Below are 23,231 nucleotides of genomic sequence, written 5' to 3' on the forward strand. Positions count from 1 at the left end.
CGGTTTTTGGATAAGGATAAAATTTAAAAAGTATTAAATGTAAAATTCCCATGTTATTCTTATGGAGATGTAAACTGTTGTGTGTTCTCTTATTTTGATCAAACTTGACAAATTTATTCATTTTATACTAAGCTATTAATATTTTACCAAAAAACAACATACTGTATGAGGAGGGTATCCCTGTAAAAACAAACCTAGGTACTGTACTTGTTAAACCTAATGTTATTTAAATAGATTTAATTGAAAATCTAATTAGTTAAATGGAAATTCGCTTACTCTGCAGGTTTGCTGTAGTGGGGGTATTTTTTGTTTATAAGATTAAACATCTTCTTAAATGCAAAGCTTCTGGCACTCTACGATGGATGTGGGGGGTAAACTTGCCTAAAAATGTTCAAATGGACTGTATGTTGAAAGAGCAATATTAAAAACTTGTCACTAATTATTTAACAGATATAATGAGATTGATGAGGTACCTTCCTTTTAACTGAAGTGTTGAGAAGACGAAGCCGGTAGACGTACACGAGTTTCTTCTGCTGGCCAGCTATTGCGTATTGCTCGTACACAGACCCGGACCGGCAGTAGTAGTGTTTCACTTCACAAATGTTCAATAGTTCACTTTTACTTTTAATATGTGTCACTAATAATAATTAAATATACTTTGGGGTTAAGAGATGAGAGCAGCAATTGGGAGTTAATTGTGCCGGGGACATGTTAGTAGTTGCATGAATGCAAGAGAACTGGGGCGAGATTGGGGTTTCCAGACATCACGTGACAGGACAAAGGTTATTGTATGATATGAAACGTCTTGAAATATCTAGGTAGCGCTTGAATACGAAACATGCCGCCCGCCTTGAACCGTACATGGTTCAAAACATTGAGAAAGTTACAAAGTGACACATGATGAATAAAGATTGACATTGAAATATAAGAAACATAGATTAAATATATATACATAACATTGAAATAGAAATATGTTTGAAAATAGAATAAACATTTTGTTTGGTCTGATAATGAGATCAGGGGAGCGGGTACACCTTGGTAGCAGGACGACAGAAGGTTCCCCGCTGAGTCTTGATGGTGACAACTCGGACGATGCCGTCTGATCCAGGCGAAGTCTTCACTATGCGTCCAAGAGGCCAAAGTAGTGGTGGTGTTCTAGGGTCCTGAATTATAACGAGATCACCCACTTCTAGATTCTTGTTGGGCTTTTCCCATTTCTTTCTTTGTTGTAGCTGATGTAAATATTCTTGATGCCAACGTCGCCAGAAGCGTTGATGTAGGGCTTGTACAGTTTGCCAATGGTTGAGACGATTTTCGGGAACTTCTTCAAGATTTGGTTCCGGTACTGCCACAAGAGAAGTGCCGATAAGAAAATGACCCGGAGTAAGGGCTGAGATGTCAGATGGATCAGCGGATAACGCTGTTAAGGGTCTCGAGTTTAGTACAGCCTCCACCTGTGTGGCGAGTGTTATTAATTCCATTAGTGTTAGAACTCTATCGCCTATGACTCTTTTCAGATGATATTTAGAACTTTTTATAGCACTCTCCCATAGGCCTCCTTGGTGGGGAGCGGCTGGTGGTTGAAAGTGAAAATTTATTGAGTGATCTAACGCGAAGTTGTTAAGAGCATCTTTAGTGTTTGATTCCTTGATGAAATTCTGAAAAGTTTTCATGAGTTGCTTTGAGGCTCCAACATAGTTAGTTCCGCAATCTGAGTATAAGTGGGCACACAATCCACGACGAGAAACAAAACGTTTTAGTGCAGCTATGAAGGAGTCTACAGATAGGTCTGTTACAATTTCTAGGTGCACAGCTTTCGTAGCAAAACATACAAAGAGGCAGAGGTATGATTTTAACCGTTGAGCGTTCCTAGTTGAATGAACTTTAATGTCAAAATGTCCACTATAGTCCATGCCAGTGTGATAGAATGGCCTTACAGGTTTTAATCGAGTTTCAGGAAGATCTCCCATCAGTGGAGGTTTGTTTACAGGCTTAAGTCTGAAACATCTTTGACACTTGAAAATCACAGATCTTATCACGCTGCGGGCTGATAATATCCAAACCTCTTGAGACAGAATAGACTGCAGCAATTGAGGGCCTGCGTGTAGATGCTTTAGGTGATAATGCATAATCAACAGTTTGACAGCACAGTGAGATTTAGGTAACAAAACCGGATGTTTCGCATCTTGTGTAAGGTTGGAATGTTTCAACCTGCCGCCTACTCGCACTATTCCACTGTCATCAATGTATGGGGATAAACGAGCAAGTTTTAAGCTGCATTGAGATCCCTTTTTGAGAGCAGAGATGTCATCCTTAAATGATGTATTTTGTAGGAGTTTGAAAATTCTTAATTTCGCTGAAGAAGTTTCTTGGCAAGTAAGTCGTCCGATGCGGGGATCATTGGCTTGCAGATTATGAATGAATCGCAATATATATGCCATGACGTTTACAAGTTTCCTGAAACATGAATATTTTTCTAGTACATCAAAATCAGTGAGTTTAATCTTCTCTGTGGTTGCTAGAACGTTTAGAGGATTTGGCCTTATTTCAAGAGTGTCATCATCAATAACAGGTGTGAATTTTGGCTTAGGCCAAGAATCTGGAGATGACTGTAACCATTCCGGTCCATTCCACCATAAATGATGAGTCACAAGTTGAGAGGGTGAAAGACCACGAGTGGCGCAATCTGCCGGGTTGTCTTGAGATTTGACATAATTCCATGAGTGAGGAGAGACCAATTCTTGGAGTTCTGAAATACGATTGGCAATGAAGACTTTCAAGCGGTATGGAAGAGTACGTATCCAGGTTAGGACAATTGTGGAGTCACACCAAGCATAGATTGATTCAATCTTCATATGAGCAGAGAGTATGTTTGAAGAATATTGAAGAAGTTTTCCCAGTAAGTGAGCGCCACAAAGTTCAAGCCGTGGCAGAGAAATTCTTTTCAAAGGAGCGACTTTTGATTTAGAGACGATGAGATAGAGCCTTGTATTCTCTTGAGAGTCAGTGACACGAAGGTAGACAACAGCAGCGTAGCCTTTCTCTGAAGCATCGCTGAAGCCGTGGAGTTGCACAGCCGTATGCAGAGAAGTAGAAATGTAGCGTGGAATTCTTAATTCTTGAATTATTGGGAGTTCTTCTAAGAATGAATGCCACTTAGTTCTAACATCATTTGGAACAGGTTCATCCCAAGTTAGCCCTGTTGTCCAGAGATACTGAATAAGTGTTTTTGCCCAGAAAATTACGGGTGTAAGAAATCCTGGTAAATCGTACAGTTTAGCGATTGTAGATAATATTCTTCTCTTTGTAAGTATAGCACTTATTTCAACATCCTTAACCTTGTAAGAAAGCATGTCGGACTCTGGAGTCCATTTTAGACCTAGGACACTGAAGAAGGCTTCACTATTTTCAGTTAACTCCACTGGAGTCTCGTTGTGTTCAATTGGGACTTGGTCCAATAGTTGGGGTGCGTTGCTAATCCATTTTCGGAGTTCAAAACCTCCTCTAGAGAGCAAGTTCTTGAGTTCATTCTGTGCAGACAAAGCTTCATCAAGACTTTCTGCTCCAGCGATGATGTCGTCATAAAATATTGATTTAGTTAGAATCTCAGACGCCTTGTGGTATGAGTGACCCTCATCTTTGACCAATTGTTGTAATGTTCTGATCGCAATGAAGGGGGAACAGTTGAGACCGTAGGTGACGGTATTTAGCTTTAAGACTTGAAGGGATTCATCAGGGTTGGATCGCCAAAAGATTAACTGATATTTCTTGTCATCTTCAGCCACCAGAATCTGGCGATACATCTGTCGTATATCACAAGTGAACACAAACTTGTGACACCTAAAGTACAGCAAGACATCACTAATATCATTCTGCAACTTAGGGCCAGGCATGAGGATATCGTTTAGGGAGACGCCATTATTTGTTTTGGAACTACCATCAAATACGACTCGTATTTTGGAATTAGGGGGATTCTCCTTAAATACTCCATGATGGGGTAAATAGTAACATTCACCAGAAAGGGGTTGCTCACATGCACTCATGTGACCTGATTTGATGTAGTCATCCATAAATTCGGAGTATAAATCTTTGAATTCGGGCTGAGCAGCAAATTTTCTTTCCATCGCTTTAAGTCTAAGTTGAGCTGTACTACAAGATTCACCTAATAGTGGATGATTTGGTCTTTTCGGTAACTTAACAACATATCGACCAGAGTTATCACGTGTATGGGTTCTTTCAAAATGCTGTAAGCAGAGAACATCTTCTTCTGACTGAGTCTTGACACATGTCGGGGGTTCTTCGATTGACCAAAACCTTTGAAGTGAACTGTGAAGGTCTCCATCATGTGTAGTGAGAAAAGAAACAGTTTTTGGGATTGATAACTCAGATGTAGCAACAGGAGCTATGCCCATTACAACAAATCCGAATATAGTTCCTAAAACTTGGGGCAGGTTATGGCCTAAGAAGAGCTGCTCACCAGTCAGTGAGAGAGCGAATAAATCAGCTCCGATCAATAGATCAATTTCTCCAGGTTTGTCAAAACAGGGGTCTGCAAGAACAAAATCATTTAAGGATCCCTTCACTTGAGGTGAGACTGGGATCTGAGGCAGTGGTGAAGTGATACGATTCAAAACCAAGCATGGATGATGGTAGGCTAAGCGTTGACCATTAACTGCAGATATATCAATGTGCACTATTCCTCTAGAATGAATTAGTGAGCCAGAAATTCCTTGGATTTCATCATGTGCTCGAGTACGGGAGGCACTGATGAGCTGAACAGCTCTTTCAGATATCAATGTAAGTTGAGATGCAGAGTCGAGCACAGCACGGAGTACAGTTTGCTGACCATCTTTGGAAAACACCTGAACTAAACATGTTCCAAGTAAAATTGTTGTTTTAGTTGGGTTTAACTGGCTAGACAATCCTACAAGAGCACTTTTATTCACTGGTGCGGTGACATGGCTTTGGGGTGTGTTATTTGTAGGCGACTTACCATATTTTTTTTTCAAAAACCTTGGTTGGGTAACTTGGCTGCTGTTGTGTGGGAGTTGAGTCATGTAAGAGAGTGTGATGTCGCTTTGAACAAATTCGACACACTCTATGAGAAGGACAGTTATTAGTATCATGTAGATGGCCTAGGCAGTTGGCGCATAGATTATTTTTACAAGTGAATTCAACTCTATCACCTCTACTTTTAGCCTGAAAGGCTTGACACTTGTATATATTGTGATCGGATGCTTGACAAAACTTACAAGTGTTAGTCACTGTGACGAAAGCTGTTTTAGCTTGAGAGGAGTAAGGTTTACTATCTCGAAGAGGTTTAGGCCTATAACTATTAGATTGAGTCTTTTGCACTGAAGTGTATCTTGCGTTAGCTGAGGGACCAAGACCGATACTAGCTCCTTCTAATCGTTTAAATTCTCTTTCAAGGAATTGAATTAGATCATTTACTGCAGGTATGTCATTGTTTGTGATGCGAGAATCCTCAAAAGATTTTCTTAAATCAGTAGGTAACTTTTTCAAAAGCGTTAGGACAAGCAGAGTATTTTCAGCTGTTATGTCATGGTTGAGATTTTTCAAAACTTGAGTGTTCTCTCTATAAACTGTGAGAAAATGTTGGAGACTTTTGAGAGAACCACTACTTATGCATGGCAAATCAATGATTTTTGTAACAAGCTGAGTTACAACACGCCTTTTATTATCATAGCGATCCTTAAGCAGCCTAAGTGCAACATCAAAGTTTTCTGCAGTTATGCTTAAGCTCTTTACTAAATCTAAGGGTTCACCACTTAAAGAACTAAGCAGATATTGGAACTTACTCACAGGGGCCAAAGTTTCATTCCTATTAATAGAAGCCTCAAAAATATTGTAATAGCTAACCCATTCTTCGTAGTTACCACTGAATTTGGGCAACTCAAATTTGGGCAGTCGCAGAGATGGTTGGGTGGGAGGTGTTACTTCTTTAGTTTTAGCAGGTAACACTATTTTCAAGTCACTGATCAGAGAAATGTACAAGTCCGAAATTTCATCTTGCATAGAGCATGCTTCAGTTTCGTCATAATCAGAACCAGGATCATCATAAACCACTTTATCGAATAAAGCTTTAAAATCAGAGAATAAACCTCTAACTTCATCATCATAGTTGTGTAAGCGCTGAATGGAAACAACATTTAATGATTGAGTTTCTGAGAGAGTAATTTGGGCTGACACAAACTTGCTTATTTTCTGATGCCTATTTTTGACAAGTTTTGCCTTTTTCTCTAGTGTAGAGAATCTCATTTTAACAGACCATTTATGTAATCAACAGAGTAAGCTATAGGCCTAAGTTTATCATAAGTTTAGGCCTATGTAAATATTCCCAACAACTAAATATCAAAATAACTCCAAGTCTTAGACCTAACAATAATGCAAATTAATAGCTCAGAATAAATCAATTCATTTACATTCACTCTATAAGAAATAATGAATGTAAAATTATATTTCACTTTACCATCAGACCCAAGATAGTAGACATAGTAAATAAAAGTAAAGTCTATTTAACACAAGTCATTTAATTTGAATCAGTATTTTCGCAGAATATATTGAGTAGGGAAGTATTTATTATGAGCAATATCCTTAATGTAGACAAGAATCGATTCAACCACTAATATTTCGTTTAATATTCATACAAAACAATATTTTCCAAGATGTAAATAAACTTGAAGGTTACGTTTATATTTTGATTCAATTCACACAGCTGTATGTAGCTGGAGTGTGTTTTATATTCAGTCAGCTGATTTCCTGTGCTTGAAACTGAGTTTTACATTATGATCAATTTGAAGAAGCAATATCATTGGGCGATTTATTCTGTTTTACGAATCTCGACGCTCATTGGTTCTTGCGACGTGCAGACTGTAGGCAGAGCGCTCTAGTGGAGAAGTTCGCTACCAAGGTGCATCGCAAGGACAGAAAATATAAAATGGCTGACTTTCTGATAAGTGAAAATATGTTAGAAAATTAAGGACGAAACAAAGTGCAGACAAAAATTATTGTTAATGACAATAATTGATATGGTGAATTGATTGAGAAACTTAGAGAAAATATTAAATATCCTAACTAATTCCTGATTCAAATAACTATTTGAAAGGAAATATGACGTGATTCATGTAGCAGTGGGAGGACATGAACATGAAACTAACATGAAATATTCACGTCTGAGATGGCACAGGGGAATGAAATAAAATATTATTTATTCACCAAAAATAGTAATGGGGAATACAAATGCTGCTCTAATTATTTAGAGAAGTGACACTTTTAAGAGTTTAGTTGTACAATTTTAACAGTTACAGTAGCTAGGCTAATAAAAGCACAATATATTATTAATGATATGATTTTCATCCGGCTCGAAGGACCATCGGATGGGGGGTAAACTTGCCTAAAAATGTTCAAATGGACTGTATGTTGAAAGAGCAATATTAAAAACTTGTCACTAATTATTTAACAGATATAATGAGATTGATGAGGTACCTTCCTTTTAACTGAAGTGTTGAGAAGACGAAGCCGGTAGACGTACACGAGTTTCTTCTGCTGGCCAGCTATTGCGTATTGCTCGTACACAGACCCGGACCGGCAGTAGTAGTGTTTCACTTCACAAATGTTCAATAGTTCACTTTTACTTTTAATATGTGTCACTAATAATAATTAAATATACTTTGGGGTTAAGAGATGAGAGCAGCAATTGGGAGTTAATTGTGCCGGGGACATGTTAGTAGTTGCATGAATGCAAGAGAACTGGGGCGAGATTGGGGTTTCCAGACATCACGTGACAGGACAAAGGTTATTGTATGATATGAAACGTCTGGAAATATCTAGGTAGCGCTTGAATACGGAACAGGATGAAACACTTAAATAAAGACCAAACAACCATTTAGATAACCATTAGTTTTATGACACCTATAATCATTAAGGGGGGAAAAGAATTACCCTAAGTTATATTTGTTTATTTCCTCCTAAGTTGCCGTGGGTGTGTGTCTAGGTATACGCAGGAACATCAGACAACAATAACAGGTTTCCTAAGCTTAGAAATCGTTTTGTATAATCTAGAACCCCGGAACTGTAACAATATCTAGCAACTAGGCTGTTTAGAAACAAATGCAGGGCGAAAATTCAATATGATCTCAATAAACGGTAGTTTTCACCAGCGAAATTTTGTACAAATTTTGAATAAGTTAGCTTATACATTTTTTGTGTACTTTATTGTATGTCCAATTTAGTTATATAAGTTAGTCGTTTTTTGAATACGTTTAAGGTAATAATTCACTAATTATAACTATAGTTAAGTCATAAAGTAGATTTACTCTAGGCCTACATATTGAACGTTTTTGTACGAGTTTTTTAGCATCATGTATCGAATTGTCAATTAACTTTTTCTCTCCTCTAGGATTATTTATTTATATGTAGGTGTGTTCAGCGTTGCCTAATTGTTCCACCTTTTACAAGTTATATGAGATTTTACCATAGTACTGTACCATCCACTGTACTTTCCTTAACGTAATGTGTAAAGGTACTTACACATGAAAAAAATTAAAACTCCCCTATTAAATCAATTAAGCTGTCTGTGACCTTCAAAGAAAACATCTTCATAGAAAATGAACAACCCTTATGGCACCACAATTAAAATTCATTGTTTTACTACTTTTAAATTTAAAAATGTAGGGCTAAAAATTATTGACTAAAAGTTTTTGTTAAATTTTCATTCTTGGCGTGACATAATAACATGCGGATATGGACTTTCCTTCAGTTAAAATTATGGTCGTCAGGGATCAAGATTTATACTATGTCATTTGTTATCAATAGGTTGATAAACGATAGGTTTGTCCGTTTCAGACATCATTATGTTGAGCTTATAAACTTCCAATTAACTTTAAACAAAATAATGATAACAATAACGGAATCGTTTAGATTAGTTTAGATTAGATTATATTTCTGCGACGCCGTCACATCAAGGTGCGCATTTCAAGACGAGGCTGATCTGGCAGATTTGTTGAGATCAGAAAAGCCCAATGATAACACAAACAGACAGCTGGTTCCGTTTGTAACTACCAAAATTCTTCTGGATTGAATTTTTTTTTAATTTTCACAGGATTGAACTAGCGATCACTATGGTATATTTTATCACTAGGGCCTAAGTGACTCTTTTTGACCCAAGGTCGAGTTTTACGATCGTGGCGAAGCTGAGGACGGAAAATGAGCGAGGGTTGAAAAGACACTTTTTGCCCGCGTGGCGAACTGTATTTTTCGTCATCTTACATCATTAATTAATAACTAAGCTTGAAAATGGAACAATTTTAAAGATATCTCTCCAAACGACTTCCAGCTTGTTTTCAATTCTACTAATGCAAATTAGCAAATAAGCAGCTGTTTAAGTGATTCAATCATTTCGTCTATCTTTAACCTAATTAATCATCGATACGATAGCGACAATCGAAATTTTAAACAGCCGATTTTACTTTAAAATTATTTTTACTCCATAGAGAGTAAAAATGCTACTTTAGACCCGCAACATGCGTTGCGTTAAAAACGGCTGTTTTTGCGGCAGTACGACGAAGATTTTCCAACAAATCGTTAACATGTAACCCAAGTACTTATAACCAATTTTACACTTTGTTTCAGAATTGTATTGAATTTTGTTTTGTTTTTACAGTTGTAAGTATACAATTTATTGTTTATTTTTTACAAACATTTCTACGTCATTCTCATCTTTAATACATTTTTAAAGCACCAGGTATCATTACGCATACCAAGAACTACATGGAACATGATCTAATGGTTGTTTTCTCCTCTTGTCTTAGTTACTGTATACATTTATGCGCAGATGTAATCGTGAGATGAGTAACTAATGCAAATGCATTTCATACTTAATTTAACCGTGACCTAAAATTGTTCCACCGTTGCTTCTGATTACAGTCGTATCTACTGAGCTGTTTAGGTTTTTATTCGTATAAGGATGTTTTAAATTATACTGTACGGCAAAGGTTTTGTTTCTATTACTTTACAGTTATTTCAATTATTTGTGCTTTACTGTTTGGTTATATAACTAGAGGATGAGTTATTGTTTATGATTATATCGTTTTATTTGGTTGAACGGGGTTTTAAATTACTAAAATAACAAGAAACAAATTGTAAACAAAACACGACCTCTAAAGTGCAGCGGACAGAACTAACAAGAAAATTGGCTTCAGCTGTTCCATAAGGATGGGACATAGATGGTTGTAGTGGTTGTACAGTATCATAGATTAAATTGCGGATGCATTGCACGACGTCCAAGTGCCACGACGTCCAAAAGTACAGTAACTGCCAAAAATATAGTCTTTCTACAAGCTTTGGACGTCGTGGCACTTGGACGTCGTGAAACAGTGCACTATATAATTGTAAAAAAGTAACATTTGCGGGAGTGTTGCACGACGTCCAAAGTCGCTGCCAGTTGCACGACGTCCAAGTGCCACGACGTCCAATAAATATTTGACTGTTGCACGACGTCCAATATAGCTCAGCGCTGTTGCACGACGTCCAAGCTCCTTCATGATGACCGGCTACTTGCCGAATAGTGTTCTCTCGTGTAAAATGCTTATGGAACGTTTATTAGTTATATATACATGGGTATATGTTCTTGTTCAGAAATATATATACTATGAATATTTGAACCATTAATTGAAACATGATAAAGTAAAAAAAAAACATAAAAAGAAAAAAATAAACAAAGCAACAGTTGGAAAACTATATGGTTTACATGGTTTGAAAAATGATGACATTTTGTTAACAACCGATCAACTTCATTATGTTTGGAGTCTGCTTTTAAATAGCCTACTTATTTTTTCAAGACTAGATACATTGATAGGTACATTGATCAACATGATCTTTGAAAACTATTTTTTATCCCCTCATTTTAATTTTTACTAGTATAAAGAATAGAATGCCTTTTCGAACGGTTTTTTAGGCTTCAATTAAATGTCTTTATGTCGTAAATATGTTTATTAATAGTATTCCCTTAACATTGACTTAATTTCATTTCAATAAATTTTGTGTTTGTGTTTTGCTACACCACTTATTAAATTGCAACCAATGAGAATCTATATAAATAAAATTAGAGTTTTGTCTGTACATTGCTCATAATCATTCATTTGTAGGTTATTTTTACGTTTTATACTTAAAGAAGCCGAAACAAGTCTCATCTAAATTTCTGTCTGTCTGTCTGTCTTTCTGTAACACTCAAGATGGCATTTTACACAATCTTCTCCAGGAAAACGAGAGTACCTATCAAGATCCAAGTCATTTTAATGTATTCACTGGATTGGCGAGTGTCTTTAGCCATTAAAATATGGCCTCAATAATTAGTAAATAACATTACAGACGTTCAAAAATGCAGTTTTGTGCGATTTTTGTCAAGTTTTCTTCCAATTTTTATCACATAATGATCTATGAAATAACGAACAGCTGTTCGGATCAAGATATTTTTTTCTCGCTGTCACTGATATGTTTACAAATACCACAACCATTTCCGATCACGTTTTCAAGGCAAAGCCTATCCAAGTGAGATTAAAATCGTTGTCTTACATAACGGATTTAATTAATCGCAAGTGGAATAATATAGTGTAACCGTAAATGAAATTTAATAACATCATCCAGGTTAGGAACCAGAGATTCTTTGTGTATAAAATTGTTCTTGAGTTTTGATAACCTTGAATCAGTGTTGTATAGGGCTGGGAAACTTGAATTTATTAATGATCGTCGCCAATAGCTTACTCATTGACGGCGCTTCAATGGTGGTTGTGTAAAGTGTAAAGTGTAAAGCAAAAAATCACAACTACAGTGGGTGATTGTAACAGAGGTTTACGGTTTATGGATGATGCTAAACTCGCTTTTCCAATGTGTTACTTTCTGTTCCTATTCACCGTATGATGCAATCGCTGGACGATACAGCCAATAGGCCCATAGCCCATCTCTTGGGTACTTACGCCTACCCAATTATTCATAACAACCTTTTCGACGACGATCCTTGATACCGGTACTTTTCCCTAGAATACACGGCCTCCCTACTTAAGAAATAAAATTACAAACGTCCAAAAACCCAGCATTGCGTGATTGGTCACAGCATTGGTCACATTTCATTCTAATGTTAAAAGATATACCAATCATTGTTTAGAGAATAGGCCTGCGTAATCTATTAAATAACAAACAGTTGTTTTTTTTTCAAACTGACACCAATAAGTTTACATTAAAAGTTGTTTACGAATAAAGCAATTGATGGGAAATAATTTTGATTGCCGATAACTTTTCACGAAAAAATCCAAAACCAAGAAATCAATAACCTTGGGACTTGATTAACGCATTTTATTTGTCGGACGTAATTCTTAACTGTAAACGTTGGTTTTTGGTACTGGTTTTTTCCCTTAGAACCGTTGGTAGCAGCAAGAATCATTTTTACGTACCAACACATCACTGTAATTTACAAATTAGTTATCGTTGGTGTTGCACCTTATTTATACAGTGGTATTACAGCCTTATTCAATTTAATTGATGTCTTAACTGTATAAGTTTTGCTTTTTCTGTCTGGATTCCAAAATGTTAGTTTATGCTAAGAAAATGATAACTCATTTAAGTAAAACGTTTTTTTAGCAAACCATTATGAATTGTTTACGATTTACGTTGTTTATGTATCAATAGTTCATGACCTATTTTGGTAATTTTTATTATAGGTTAAATTACCAATCTAAATTGTCTATAGTACTTCATTTTATAAAGTAATCCGTCATTTCGTCAGCATTTCGCGTCATCTTCGGTCCAAGCAAATATAAATTGTTATGATAAAATTTGATGACATTGACAAAGATTTCAAATTCTAATTTTATATGTACTTTGTTATGCTTAAAACGTAGCAAATTCCCTAATTAAGTTCTGTATTTTTGTGTGTATGTCTGTTGGTAACGCATTTATGCACTTATTTCTCAGTGTCACGAAAAGGACAAGAGCACCTTGATAATGAAAATGTCAACCCGAATAAAGTGTTAAATGGTGAGGTTGAGGTAGTACTTTAAATAAATACCTTTAACCATTGTGGGAAGTAACTTTCAACTATAGGCCTTAGGGCTATGCCTCATAGATCTAGGCCTATAAAGCTTTTTTTTAGTTTAATCATTAGATTTAACATATGGACCAACACGATCCGGGTGACATTTAATTGCGAAGCATTTGTTTTGGCTTGAAACTGTCAGATACTGTATTTGCAAAGGTTTATATATAATAGTTTTGCCAGCATATCTGAAAATATGCAAACCAACTGCTTTTCATATATAAGAAGGTTTCAACTGACTACTTTAAGATCCCCGTGCGTAGAACAGGCACACAGCTAGTATCATATAAATCGTATAACAATAAATTTACATATTCCAAGATTATAATTGAATGTGTTTACGAAGGAACACCACAACCTCAACATTTAACATTACAATATATTTTACTCAAGATTTATTGTTTTCATATAGCACAGTTGATGTTGCCAACTAGCGTGTGAGCGGAAGTCCTGATAAAGGCTGGTTCTCGGAAAAGTAATAAACTTGTAGTTTGAATGAAACATTTTTTTTAATTTTGTACAGGATTCATGGGATCCTCAGCATCAAGTACAAACTGCAAAATGTGTGTCGAAGGTCTGATTAGACCTTCCGAGATTTAGACCTTCAGCAACTAATCCGTTTTTTACCTTCCTTTAATTTATTCTTTTTCATGTTGTGCTTCATGTAACATACATAGACCAGAGGGCCGCTCATGCCCTTGACAAATAAATTAACATTTTCGCACTAATACAAATCAATATCGTCATTAGACAAGAATTAAAGAATAAAATTTATAAACAAAACTTACCACGACATATTCTTGAACAAGTATGCCTACAAACCTACGATAAGCATGTTTGTTATTATTATACTTAACCTACAAATGCTATGACTTAGGGCATACCTGCTTTCCTAGATAAAACATGCGAACTAATTGCGAGTGCGACGTGAACTTAGAAAAAGACTAGTAAGAATTTACAACTGTGAATTTCTCAGAATTGATTGACAGTTCAGATGAACCTATGGCCACAGACTACGGAAACCTACAGTATTATTGTATTAGTATACTGTATTGTGTTACTAGCAGAGTACCCGTCCTTCGTACGGGGTTGACATATAAGTATAAATGCTTATTGCAGTTACGGGAGAGGACACGATAAAAAAAAAAAAAAAAAAAACTGGTCTTTTAATTTATACGGTATCCTATTGAGTAGCACACATCTACCAAAGTCCTGATGTTCTACCACTACACCTAGACCATGGAAAAAAGTAAAGTTCTCATTGTGTACCACAACTTTTTTTTGCTAGTTGGTTCAAATTAGCTGTGGTCATTAATGCAAACGAACAACATAATAGTGCTGCACCCTGTTTGGCAAGCCTTATAACTTTTAATGCTGTTTAATATCATAGAACCAACTTGTACAGTTGAAACGGCTGACAATATTCTTTAATTTCTTTTAATATGAATTCTCATAAGGTTAACTAGAGAAAGTCCAGAGCCAGAGCCACCGGGGCGGAGACTGAAAGAATTTTTGATGTAAGAATATTTTAATCGGGGATGTTATCTATCATCATACCAAATTTCAACCTTGTCGGTTTAGTATTTTTCGCGTTTGCTTGTCACAAACATCCATCCGTCCATCCATACATCCATGGTTTGCACTGTAAACAAAAAGCTATCACAATAGTTTCAAACCGACAAATAGGAAAAATAGAAAAATATAAATAAATATGGAAAATAGGGTAATTTTCTAACATATTTTAGTGAAATTATATAATCAGGCAAATGGAAATTCAGTCTACAGATTTGCTGTGGTAGGGGGGTTATATTACGGTTTACACAAAAATAAATCAAAACATAAACCTCATAACACTCAGGAAAAGGGCCTAGGTTGATAGGGCAATGATTATAGAATCTTAATTATTTCCTATATCCATGATGAATGATTTCTTTTAAAACGAATTATTCCCACTGTTTCACAGGAAACATTTTTAACCATTGTAGTAACATCATTAAAGCTTAAAAAGTTGATAGTTTACATAATATTTAGCACATTTTACGGATAAAACTTTTTTGAATTCATCATATTATAAGTGTATGAAAATTCATATATCTGTGTATCAATATCTATTTACCTCATTTCTGTTCAATGGAAGTTATACAATTTCAATGATACCGGTACTTAAATGGGAAGTCTTACAGCTGTTATAAAACTGTGCATACATTTTATCTTACGAGTAAATTTGCTACCAATTGATATAGTATGACAATTCTATTCTATTGCAGTACTTAGAATTCTACCACTACTCACATTAAACCAATCATATTTACTTTTGGGCTAGTGATTAATTTATTGTATTAATCATACAATATAGTGAATAGTGTAGTCATTTATTTATTTCGTTTCTATGACATAGCTCTATTTTGTAGAAATCAATTATTGTCTATTTCTTTACCTGCAACTTCGTATCTAATTTCATCAAATAAGAATGCAAATGCATTATTTATAAAATGACCTTTATCATGATTTTCAATTTCTCCCTTAATATACAGATAACTCCTACATGGGAGAGTGCAATCATAACAACAGAAATACTGCATCATTACATTTTACAGTGACATAGTATTTATTTTACATATAAAAAATTTAAGCTAACGCAATAATTAGTTCAATTAGAACCATTGAATATTGAATAATTTAAACATTAATCGAAGACGAAGCGGTTGACAACTTTCAAACAGTTGACTAGGACTAGTTGCCTTCAATAATTGCAATGCGAACTGTATGCACTGAGGTCGGCAAACAGTGTTCACAGTGTGCAGGCACTTTGGACGTCGTGGCACTTGGACGTCGTGCAACAGTGAAATATTGATTGGACGTCGTGGCACTTGGACGTCGTGCAACTGGCAGAGGCTTTGGACGTGGTGCAAATGATACTTCTTTACAATTCTACAGTGCGCTGTTTCACGACGTCCAAGTGCCACGATGTCCAAAGCTTGTAGAAAGACTATATTTTTGGCAGTTACTGTACTTTTGGACGTCGTGGCACTTGGACGTCGTGCAACAACTCAAAAATTATGTTTTGGACGTCGTGGCACTGGAAAAATATTATTGGACGTCGTGGTACTTGGACGTCGTGCAACACTCCCTTAAATTGCTGCACCACTACTCAACATTTAACAATTAAATATTTGCAGAATTTCTGTTATTCTTTGAGTTAGTTTCCGACAATCTGTCGTCTGTTTATTGACCCAGAAGTGTCAACGTTTCTCTCCGTGTGTGACAGAAGAGAGGCGGAGTGAAGGGTCGTTAGACCGTGGCCCGGGACCATGATAATTGCGACATCTATTGTAGGACATTCACCTCAATGTTATGACTATACAGAAGTACGTTGGCACCACTTAACGTCTATTACTTTTGCTATGATCACAGCTAAACACTTTTCATACATTTTCAAATTAGTTTTTTTTTTTTTCAATTCATCTACACGATAGAAGTTTCTCCATTAATTACGGCCCCAGAATCTGATTCTCAACCTTTACAAAATTGTCTAACTTTCTAGAATACAAATTCTAGCAACAGTTTAATACTATAGTACAGTATCGTGATGATCGTCCAGGTAGCCGAGTAGATATAAGTACGATTCTGGGCCAAGATTCCATTGGTTGGGGTTTGGTTTGGTTAATTTGACTATCAATTAATCAATAACTTATTATCTATAAAATTGTCAACATTAGGTATTAACAACACCAGAGTTAGGAAAAAAGTGCCAAACGGAGTGACAACATAGACAGTAAAAATCATTACTGTTCAATACAAGAATGGTAAATACAACAGTTTATATTGGTAAAATAACATGTTTTAGTGGTGTGTTATAAAAGATATTCTGAAAATTTGCATGAGTTAGTCAATAGATGTGTTTTGATTCCTTGAAGAGCAAAGAAGACTAACTCATGTCCTTAAATGTTGAGGGATACGTCAAGAGTGTTGACTTTGTAAATATACTTTAAGTACTTAAGTGCTCTTTAATCCTTTTATGGCCAACGAGGAAACTCAAACATAGCTTTTAGCGCCGACACTCACATTACTCGACACTTTTGTGTTTTGATTGTTCAATCGCATAAGTATAAATAATTTTGCTCGTTTTGTGAACAATTCCATATTATTCTTTAAGGATACCGAAAGCATGTGTTGCCCTTACAGTTTGGACAAATGCATTGTCTTGCACTGTTTGAAGTATTACTGTAATGTTTGCCAGTCATATGAAGGGAGATGAGTATACTAGGAGGATTAGAGTATGTCTGTTTAAAATTTTATATTTAGTCATCTGATCAAAACTCAAAATAATAGTCAAAGCTAGTACATAGTTGAGTTACGAAACACATTGTATATAACAGATATGTGTAAAGATTTGGCTTTATTTACATAAAACCGTATACAACTTTTTTTAAATTCCCATTCTACAAGCATTGATCAGGTAACAGGATGAGTTCATAAACAAATCAATTTATTTTGGAAATACTATTTTATCCAAAGTTACTTTTGATTGACATGGTAGTCGGATGCATACTATATTATATTGTAAATACTTCATTTTCGTTTATTGGATTGGTGTTCAGTGCTGTTTAACAAGTGTTTACGTTTTATGACGTACCTACGAGTATTTCAACCCGAATTACAGTATGAGGGTGGTTAGGTTAGGTTAGGTATGAGGTTAGGTGTGGTTGAGATGTATTGATTAGCTTTGATACTGGCAAACACACACTGTTTCTTTGGCCGGGATCGTTTATTAAAAACCTGATGTTCAAGGACAGCGGGGTCCAGATTTGAATTGCCAAAAGTCACAGGATTTTGTCAGGATTCCTCTTCTAAAGTCATCTTTTGATTATTACAGTAGTTGAATCGTCGGGTAAGTTACATCCACACATTTTTACTTTAAGCAGTTAATGAACTAAATGTGTTTTTCTTAATCTTTAATAGACTCTAATTAGCACTTCGCAAAAAATTTGACACCTTCATCAGAGGCATATACATACTGTAATATTGAAAACTAAATGTTCATGAAACTTACATAGTAACGTTTAGTTAATATTGTATTAAATATGAACTAGTGTGTCTGTTGCTCGAATTCGAAGTATTACAGCTAAAGGCGTTATTTTAAAACGAATAACAGTCATAATTTCCGATGACTTTAAAAGAGTCAAAGATTATGGAAATACTCACGATTTAGATAAAAGTTCGATATAATCAACATTTCCTGTAAATATCTCATTTAAATCCGGACATTCATTTCCGACATTCATTTCAATCAAGACAGTAGTTGTTTGTAGCACACTTTTCCTTAGATTGCAACTAAAATATTAACAGCAATTAAATTACCCATTTAATAATAATGTAAACAAATATGTTCTTCTTAAGGATAACATGGGAACTGTAAAAGCCACTGGGGTAGAGCCCAAGGGACTTTATCAAAAATGTAATATCCGTTTGCAAATCTACACACCTAGGCGAACATTTTGGTATATAATAAGTGGGGTTAAAACTTAAAACAAAAAGCCTTACAGTATTGTTCACAAAGTTTCATGTAACATATTAATAATATAGAAGATAGATAGATGATATATAGATAGATATTCCACAATTTTGGCAAAATCTGACTAGGTTATTTAAAAAAAATTGAGTCGCTCTATAATTTTAAAATTGTATTTGTAGTGTATTCGTCACGGAAAACATGTTTAATGTGGAAAACAATGATGATTGGGTATGTTGTTGCTCAATTACCGGATAACAATTTCCGGATGGATCCTCCCGTCGGCCATGTGCCCGGAGGTGAACCGGACCACGGCGTGCAGCTCGTGTGATCCGGTCCCAGGCAAGGTCAGTTCCTCAGTTGGCTTGGAGGATCTACGTCTGCACATTCGCCACATTCGCGGAATCCCAGGTAGTTTATGCGGTAAATCACTCCTCTAGTGCGGCAATTCTGTGCTTTTAGTGCGGTTGGGTGTTCATAGTTTATTTTCGGTGTACTAAGTGAGCGAGTGCATCTGTTCTTTTTGGTTCGATTTGTTGCTATGAACATTCGGTGAGGAAGTAGACCTCTGGGATTTTAGTTTGGACCCCTGCTCATTGTTAATAATTAAAAAGTAAGTATAGCATATGTGAAAAGTGTAAATAATTTATATTTTGGATTACAATGATTGAATGTTATACTTTTAGAATTTAATTTAAATTACTTTAGCAAACAATCATTGAGTTGTTTGTTTTTATCCATATGGTCTTGATGCTCGACAAATTATGTATATACTTTAAACCTCCAAAAGACATTGCTATCTGCCATCATCATTCGCCATTCGTTCTGTTTTCTAAACAAATAAACACAGTTTTACACCGCTATTATGTATTAAAATATATTTTCACTTAGATGGCTGGAACTCCACATAAACAAATTTATTCCAGAAAATAATAATTTACGTGACTAAATACTTTTTTTCTAACACCACAGAGTATAGCATACTTTATTTTCTAGCATAATAAAATAAAACTCGAAAAAAAGTTTATAAAGAGTTTCTTATTTCGTAAACAAAAAATACAAACAACTACAATAATCCCCATAAAAAAATAAGTTTAAAGAAATAATGTCCTCTCTAACTAAATTTAGATTGATGTACATACACTGACCAGCATCTTATGCTGTTTGGTCTTGGGCTGTAAAAGAAATCTTTGTTGAGCCAAAACTAGGAAGGAATACTCTGTGTCGAGTTTTACCATTTTACTACGCATACCTTCACATCACCGATTCCCCTGCACCAACGAGTGAAAACAAAGAATCCAACAAAGGGTACAAATTTATCGTCAAATGCGTCGTGGGGTTTTGAAAAGTTGCTATTTTAAAATATACCATACCGGATATATCAAACACGCTACAAACTTTAAAGTGTAAAAAACTTATGTAAAAAAATGCCACCGAGTCCCCCACAGTTCCCACAAATCTGAACAAAATAGTTTTAAATTAGTTTTCTATGTTTTATTTACAAAACTGTTTCAAATTAATACAGCTAAATAACAAATTCGAATGTTTATAACTAAACTGTTTCATTGTTGTGGGCTCACAAAATCAGCTGATTGATTTGGAATGCCAAAACAGCGGTTAATATCCTTAATGATATTCCTCTTATATGTATAGTTGTTTTGCACTCGAAACCTTTTTTCAAATTTGATATTATTATGTTGACCCACCATTTAGTTCTGATTCGTTACAATTGTATTATATGTTAACCTGATAACCTGAAATATTATCGGGAACACATATCTACATTTTTCGAGATATTTATTATCTCTGTATTTCTAAGTTTATTTTATTTTATTTTATGAGTTACAAAAAGTTTGAGAATCCTAGGATTGGTCCTTATGTCCTAGGATTGATCTAGAGTTACTCCCGGGATCGAGACCCCTCATGCATACTTAACATACCAACTGTCACTGCTTCGTCATAATCGTGCCCTTGCTGTGTGTGAGATTAGTACACGCCCTGTCGTTGATAAACCGGTTCCAGCTCAGTTTAATTACATCACAATGGCGCCGACATTTTTATTGAAGTCTTCATAGCTATTGTTTCTTCGCAAGCAGTTGTGAGAACGCCAACAAGAAACTTGCCATCCTTGGGTTGCTGAGGAAATTGTAGTTTCTTTACTCTAGTTCTAGTTTCTAGTTCGTTGCATAGTACGAACCTTGAAGCGATTTGAGCTTTGTACTTATTGCATGATTTACCATTATAAATTGCTAACTTGTCACTTGATTTGCTCAAATTAAGCTTACTCTTCCATGCAAGATGATGAAGCAGACAATTTTTCATTACGACAGTTAACCAGTCCTTCTTTGAATCAAAGATAAAAAATTTTGTTGAAATTAAGCTTAACCCTGCCGTTCACATATTCTTATAATGTATTCCCCAAGAATAAATAGCAACAACTATGTGAAATTATATTAGTAAAAACTTCAATGGTATTGAATCGAAAAACTTGTAGTCTCCGTTGTATTTTGCTTTCCCTGTACAACGGTTTCTGTCCAAAAGCATCCTTTGATGAGCGGTGCCTCGCACAAATACTTTATAACCTAAACATATTCACATTATGTAACCTACTAATTAGCTTACATGTCGTTTAAATCTTGATATTGTTTATGGTTTGTCTATTTAGTAAGTTGTATAGTATCATCCAAAACAAACTGTAACATAATACATACTGTCCCCTTGTTTTAACTACAGTACTGTTATATTTACCATTTCTCACTAGTGCCACAGAACGGAATCATGATTATATTTACTATTTACTCCTCCAAAAAGTTATTGGAAATTGTAAAAAGTGGAAGAAAATGGTATAATTGAAACCGAACATTTATTGTAAAGCACTAGTATTGAATATTTCAACAATACATGATAAGGTATTGAGGAAGGGAAGACAAGATAAATAAAATGGGCCTGAAAAATACCGCCATAGATACATTATTACCACATGCAATGACGTCACCCTATAAAGCCAGCTGATTGCAAGGTCAAGCTGCATATTTTCAATGCGCGAATCAAGGTGCGCTCACGGAAACGAATAAATAACTTGTTTGCGTCTCCGTCAGTGAAGCGTGATACATCTTTTCTATCTACCATAAACATGTTTGACCTTTTGCACATAGCCTGACTGCAGGTACATTGCTTTCATTTGGCCAATGTAGCGTTTACAACAAAAAACTTGTTCAAATAAGGATATGAAGTTTTTGCACACGGTTGTTTTGAAATTTTGATCGTAATATGGATATAAAATGTTTGCATGACTATTTTATAGCGCAGTCTATTGCAACGATATCATCATTAATAGACCGCCCAATGTTGTAGTTGTAAAAGGCATTCAAGCCTAGAATCGATCTCGCTTTGGATACCAGCCACCTTCACATTTGTAGGCGAGGACTGTCACCCAGACAACTCTGAATAAGTTCCAAACACATTTTTGACGAACTTTTTACAGTCTGTTTTAGTAAAGTATTTGGTCTTATTTATATTTTCACCTGACTTCAATATTATTATTTATGCGGTGGCTTCTATCACAACAGAAACTTTTCACCTCCTTCCTAAGTATAGGCGGGAGCGAGTTGGTCTAATGGTTCCGCGGCGCTTCGGTCCGTGAGGTCCCAAGTTCAAATCCCGACATGCACCAATGGATTCCCAGGGATAATGCCATGACCCTCTAACTCACAGGTCGTTAAAATTAAGACGAGAAGTTTGCTTGGAGAGTTTAAATTAGATGATTCCACAACTAGCAATAGTCCTAAATACATTTGGGGTTTCTTGCGTAAAGTGCAATCAGCTGTTGGCTTTCTCCGCCCTCTTCCTACACCTCGGGCAAGGACAACTGTCGGTTGTTGATCTCCCAGGATATGTTTAATTATCCTGCCTCATCCTACAACGCTACAACGAGGATGTCCTATGTTGTGTAAAATAAACAAAGGCTTAGCAAGGAAGGGTTAAGTAATGTGTAAATGATTTCTTTGTTTGCAGCGAAGAGACGCTTGCAGTTTCTCTTGATTGGATCTAACGTAGAATGGTAAGAAATGGTAAAACGTAATTGTTTACTAAACCTAAAATCTACAGGATAGCTACACAGGTAAACTATTGGAACAAGGATTTTTAGCCGACCTAGGCGACCTAGGCTGAATTGATAGCAAGCAGACACTGATATTTTTACAAGGACAACATCAAAGTAGACAAACAAGTTTAAAGTTACTTTTCTGTAAAAGAAATATTGTATGATGGATTTTTTGTATAGGTAGTTTTGTAAATCAATTACGAAGATGGACAAACAGTCCATCAATGGCAACATTTTGTTTATGATTTTTATCCGAAAACTTAAAGATCTTAATGTTATAAAGTTTTAGATTTTTAAATTGCCGAATACGGTATGCTACTTCGTTATTAGTGTTAGTGTATTGGGATGATAGCTAATTGTCATTGCTGGTTCGAGAATCGAGACCGACCGCGTCCTTTATTTTATCACTGTTATACTATGCTCTAGCACGTGACTGTACAGCATTACAGTACTTCAATCTAGGCCTAGAGTTTGTGGAATGACCACTTGGATATAATCAATAATTGGTG

General features: G+C 35.6%; 2 protein-coding genes across 3 annotated transcripts in view; one reads left to right on the forward strand and one right to left on the reverse strand.

Moving 5' to 3' along the window:
- Nucleotides 1-23,231, forward strand: part of LOC128989745 (fatty-acid amide hydrolase 2-A-like) — a 54,377-nt gene that overhangs the window by 19,343 nt on the left and 11,803 nt on the right. The window contains exon 1 of one of the 2 annotated variants that reach the window (XM_054411777.1): nucleotides 19,006-19,233. The exons of the other annotated variant lie outside the window; for it this stretch is intronic. The gene's annotated coding sequence lies outside the window, so the exon portion shown is untranslated. Of the gene's footprint in view, nucleotides 1-19,005; nucleotides 19,234-23,231 lie in introns of those variants that run through there. 2 annotated transcript variants of the gene reach the window in all.
- On the reverse strand, nucleotides 1,017-19,017 carry LOC128989515 (uncharacterized). The gene is made up of 4 exons (XM_054411412.1): nucleotides 18,872-19,017; nucleotides 7,507-7,654; nucleotides 5,881-6,153; nucleotides 1,017-4,862 (listed from the first exon to the last, which is right to left on the reverse strand). The coding sequence occupies exons 1-4, from the start codon at nucleotides 19,015-19,017 to the stop codon at nucleotides 1,017-1,019; spliced, it is 4,413 nt and encodes a 1,470-aa protein (XP_054267387.1).

This window comes from Macrosteles quadrilineatus, unplaced genomic scaffold (genome assembly GCF_028750875.1).
Source record: "Macrosteles quadrilineatus isolate MER2022 unplaced genomic scaffold, UCM_ALF_1.0 Scaffold_3__2_contigs__length_128488019, whole genome shotgun sequence".
NCBI lineage: Eukaryota > Metazoa > Arthropoda > Insecta > Hemiptera > Cicadellidae > Macrosteles > Macrosteles quadrilineatus.

Coding starts and splice junctions, on each gene's coding strand:
- LOC128989515 (XM_054411412.1), bottom strand. CDS start 19,017: ATGTGGCGAATGTGCAGACGTAGATCCTCCAAGCCAACTGAGGAACTG. Junction 7,655..18,871: donor CATCCGGAAATTGTTATCCG/GTAATTGAGCAA, acceptor ACATATTAAAAG/TAAAAGTGAACTATTGAACA. Junction 4,863..5,880: donor GTGGTAACTACGAAGAATGG/GTTAGCTATTAC, acceptor TGTTTAGTTCAG/GTGTTTTCCAAAGATGGTCA.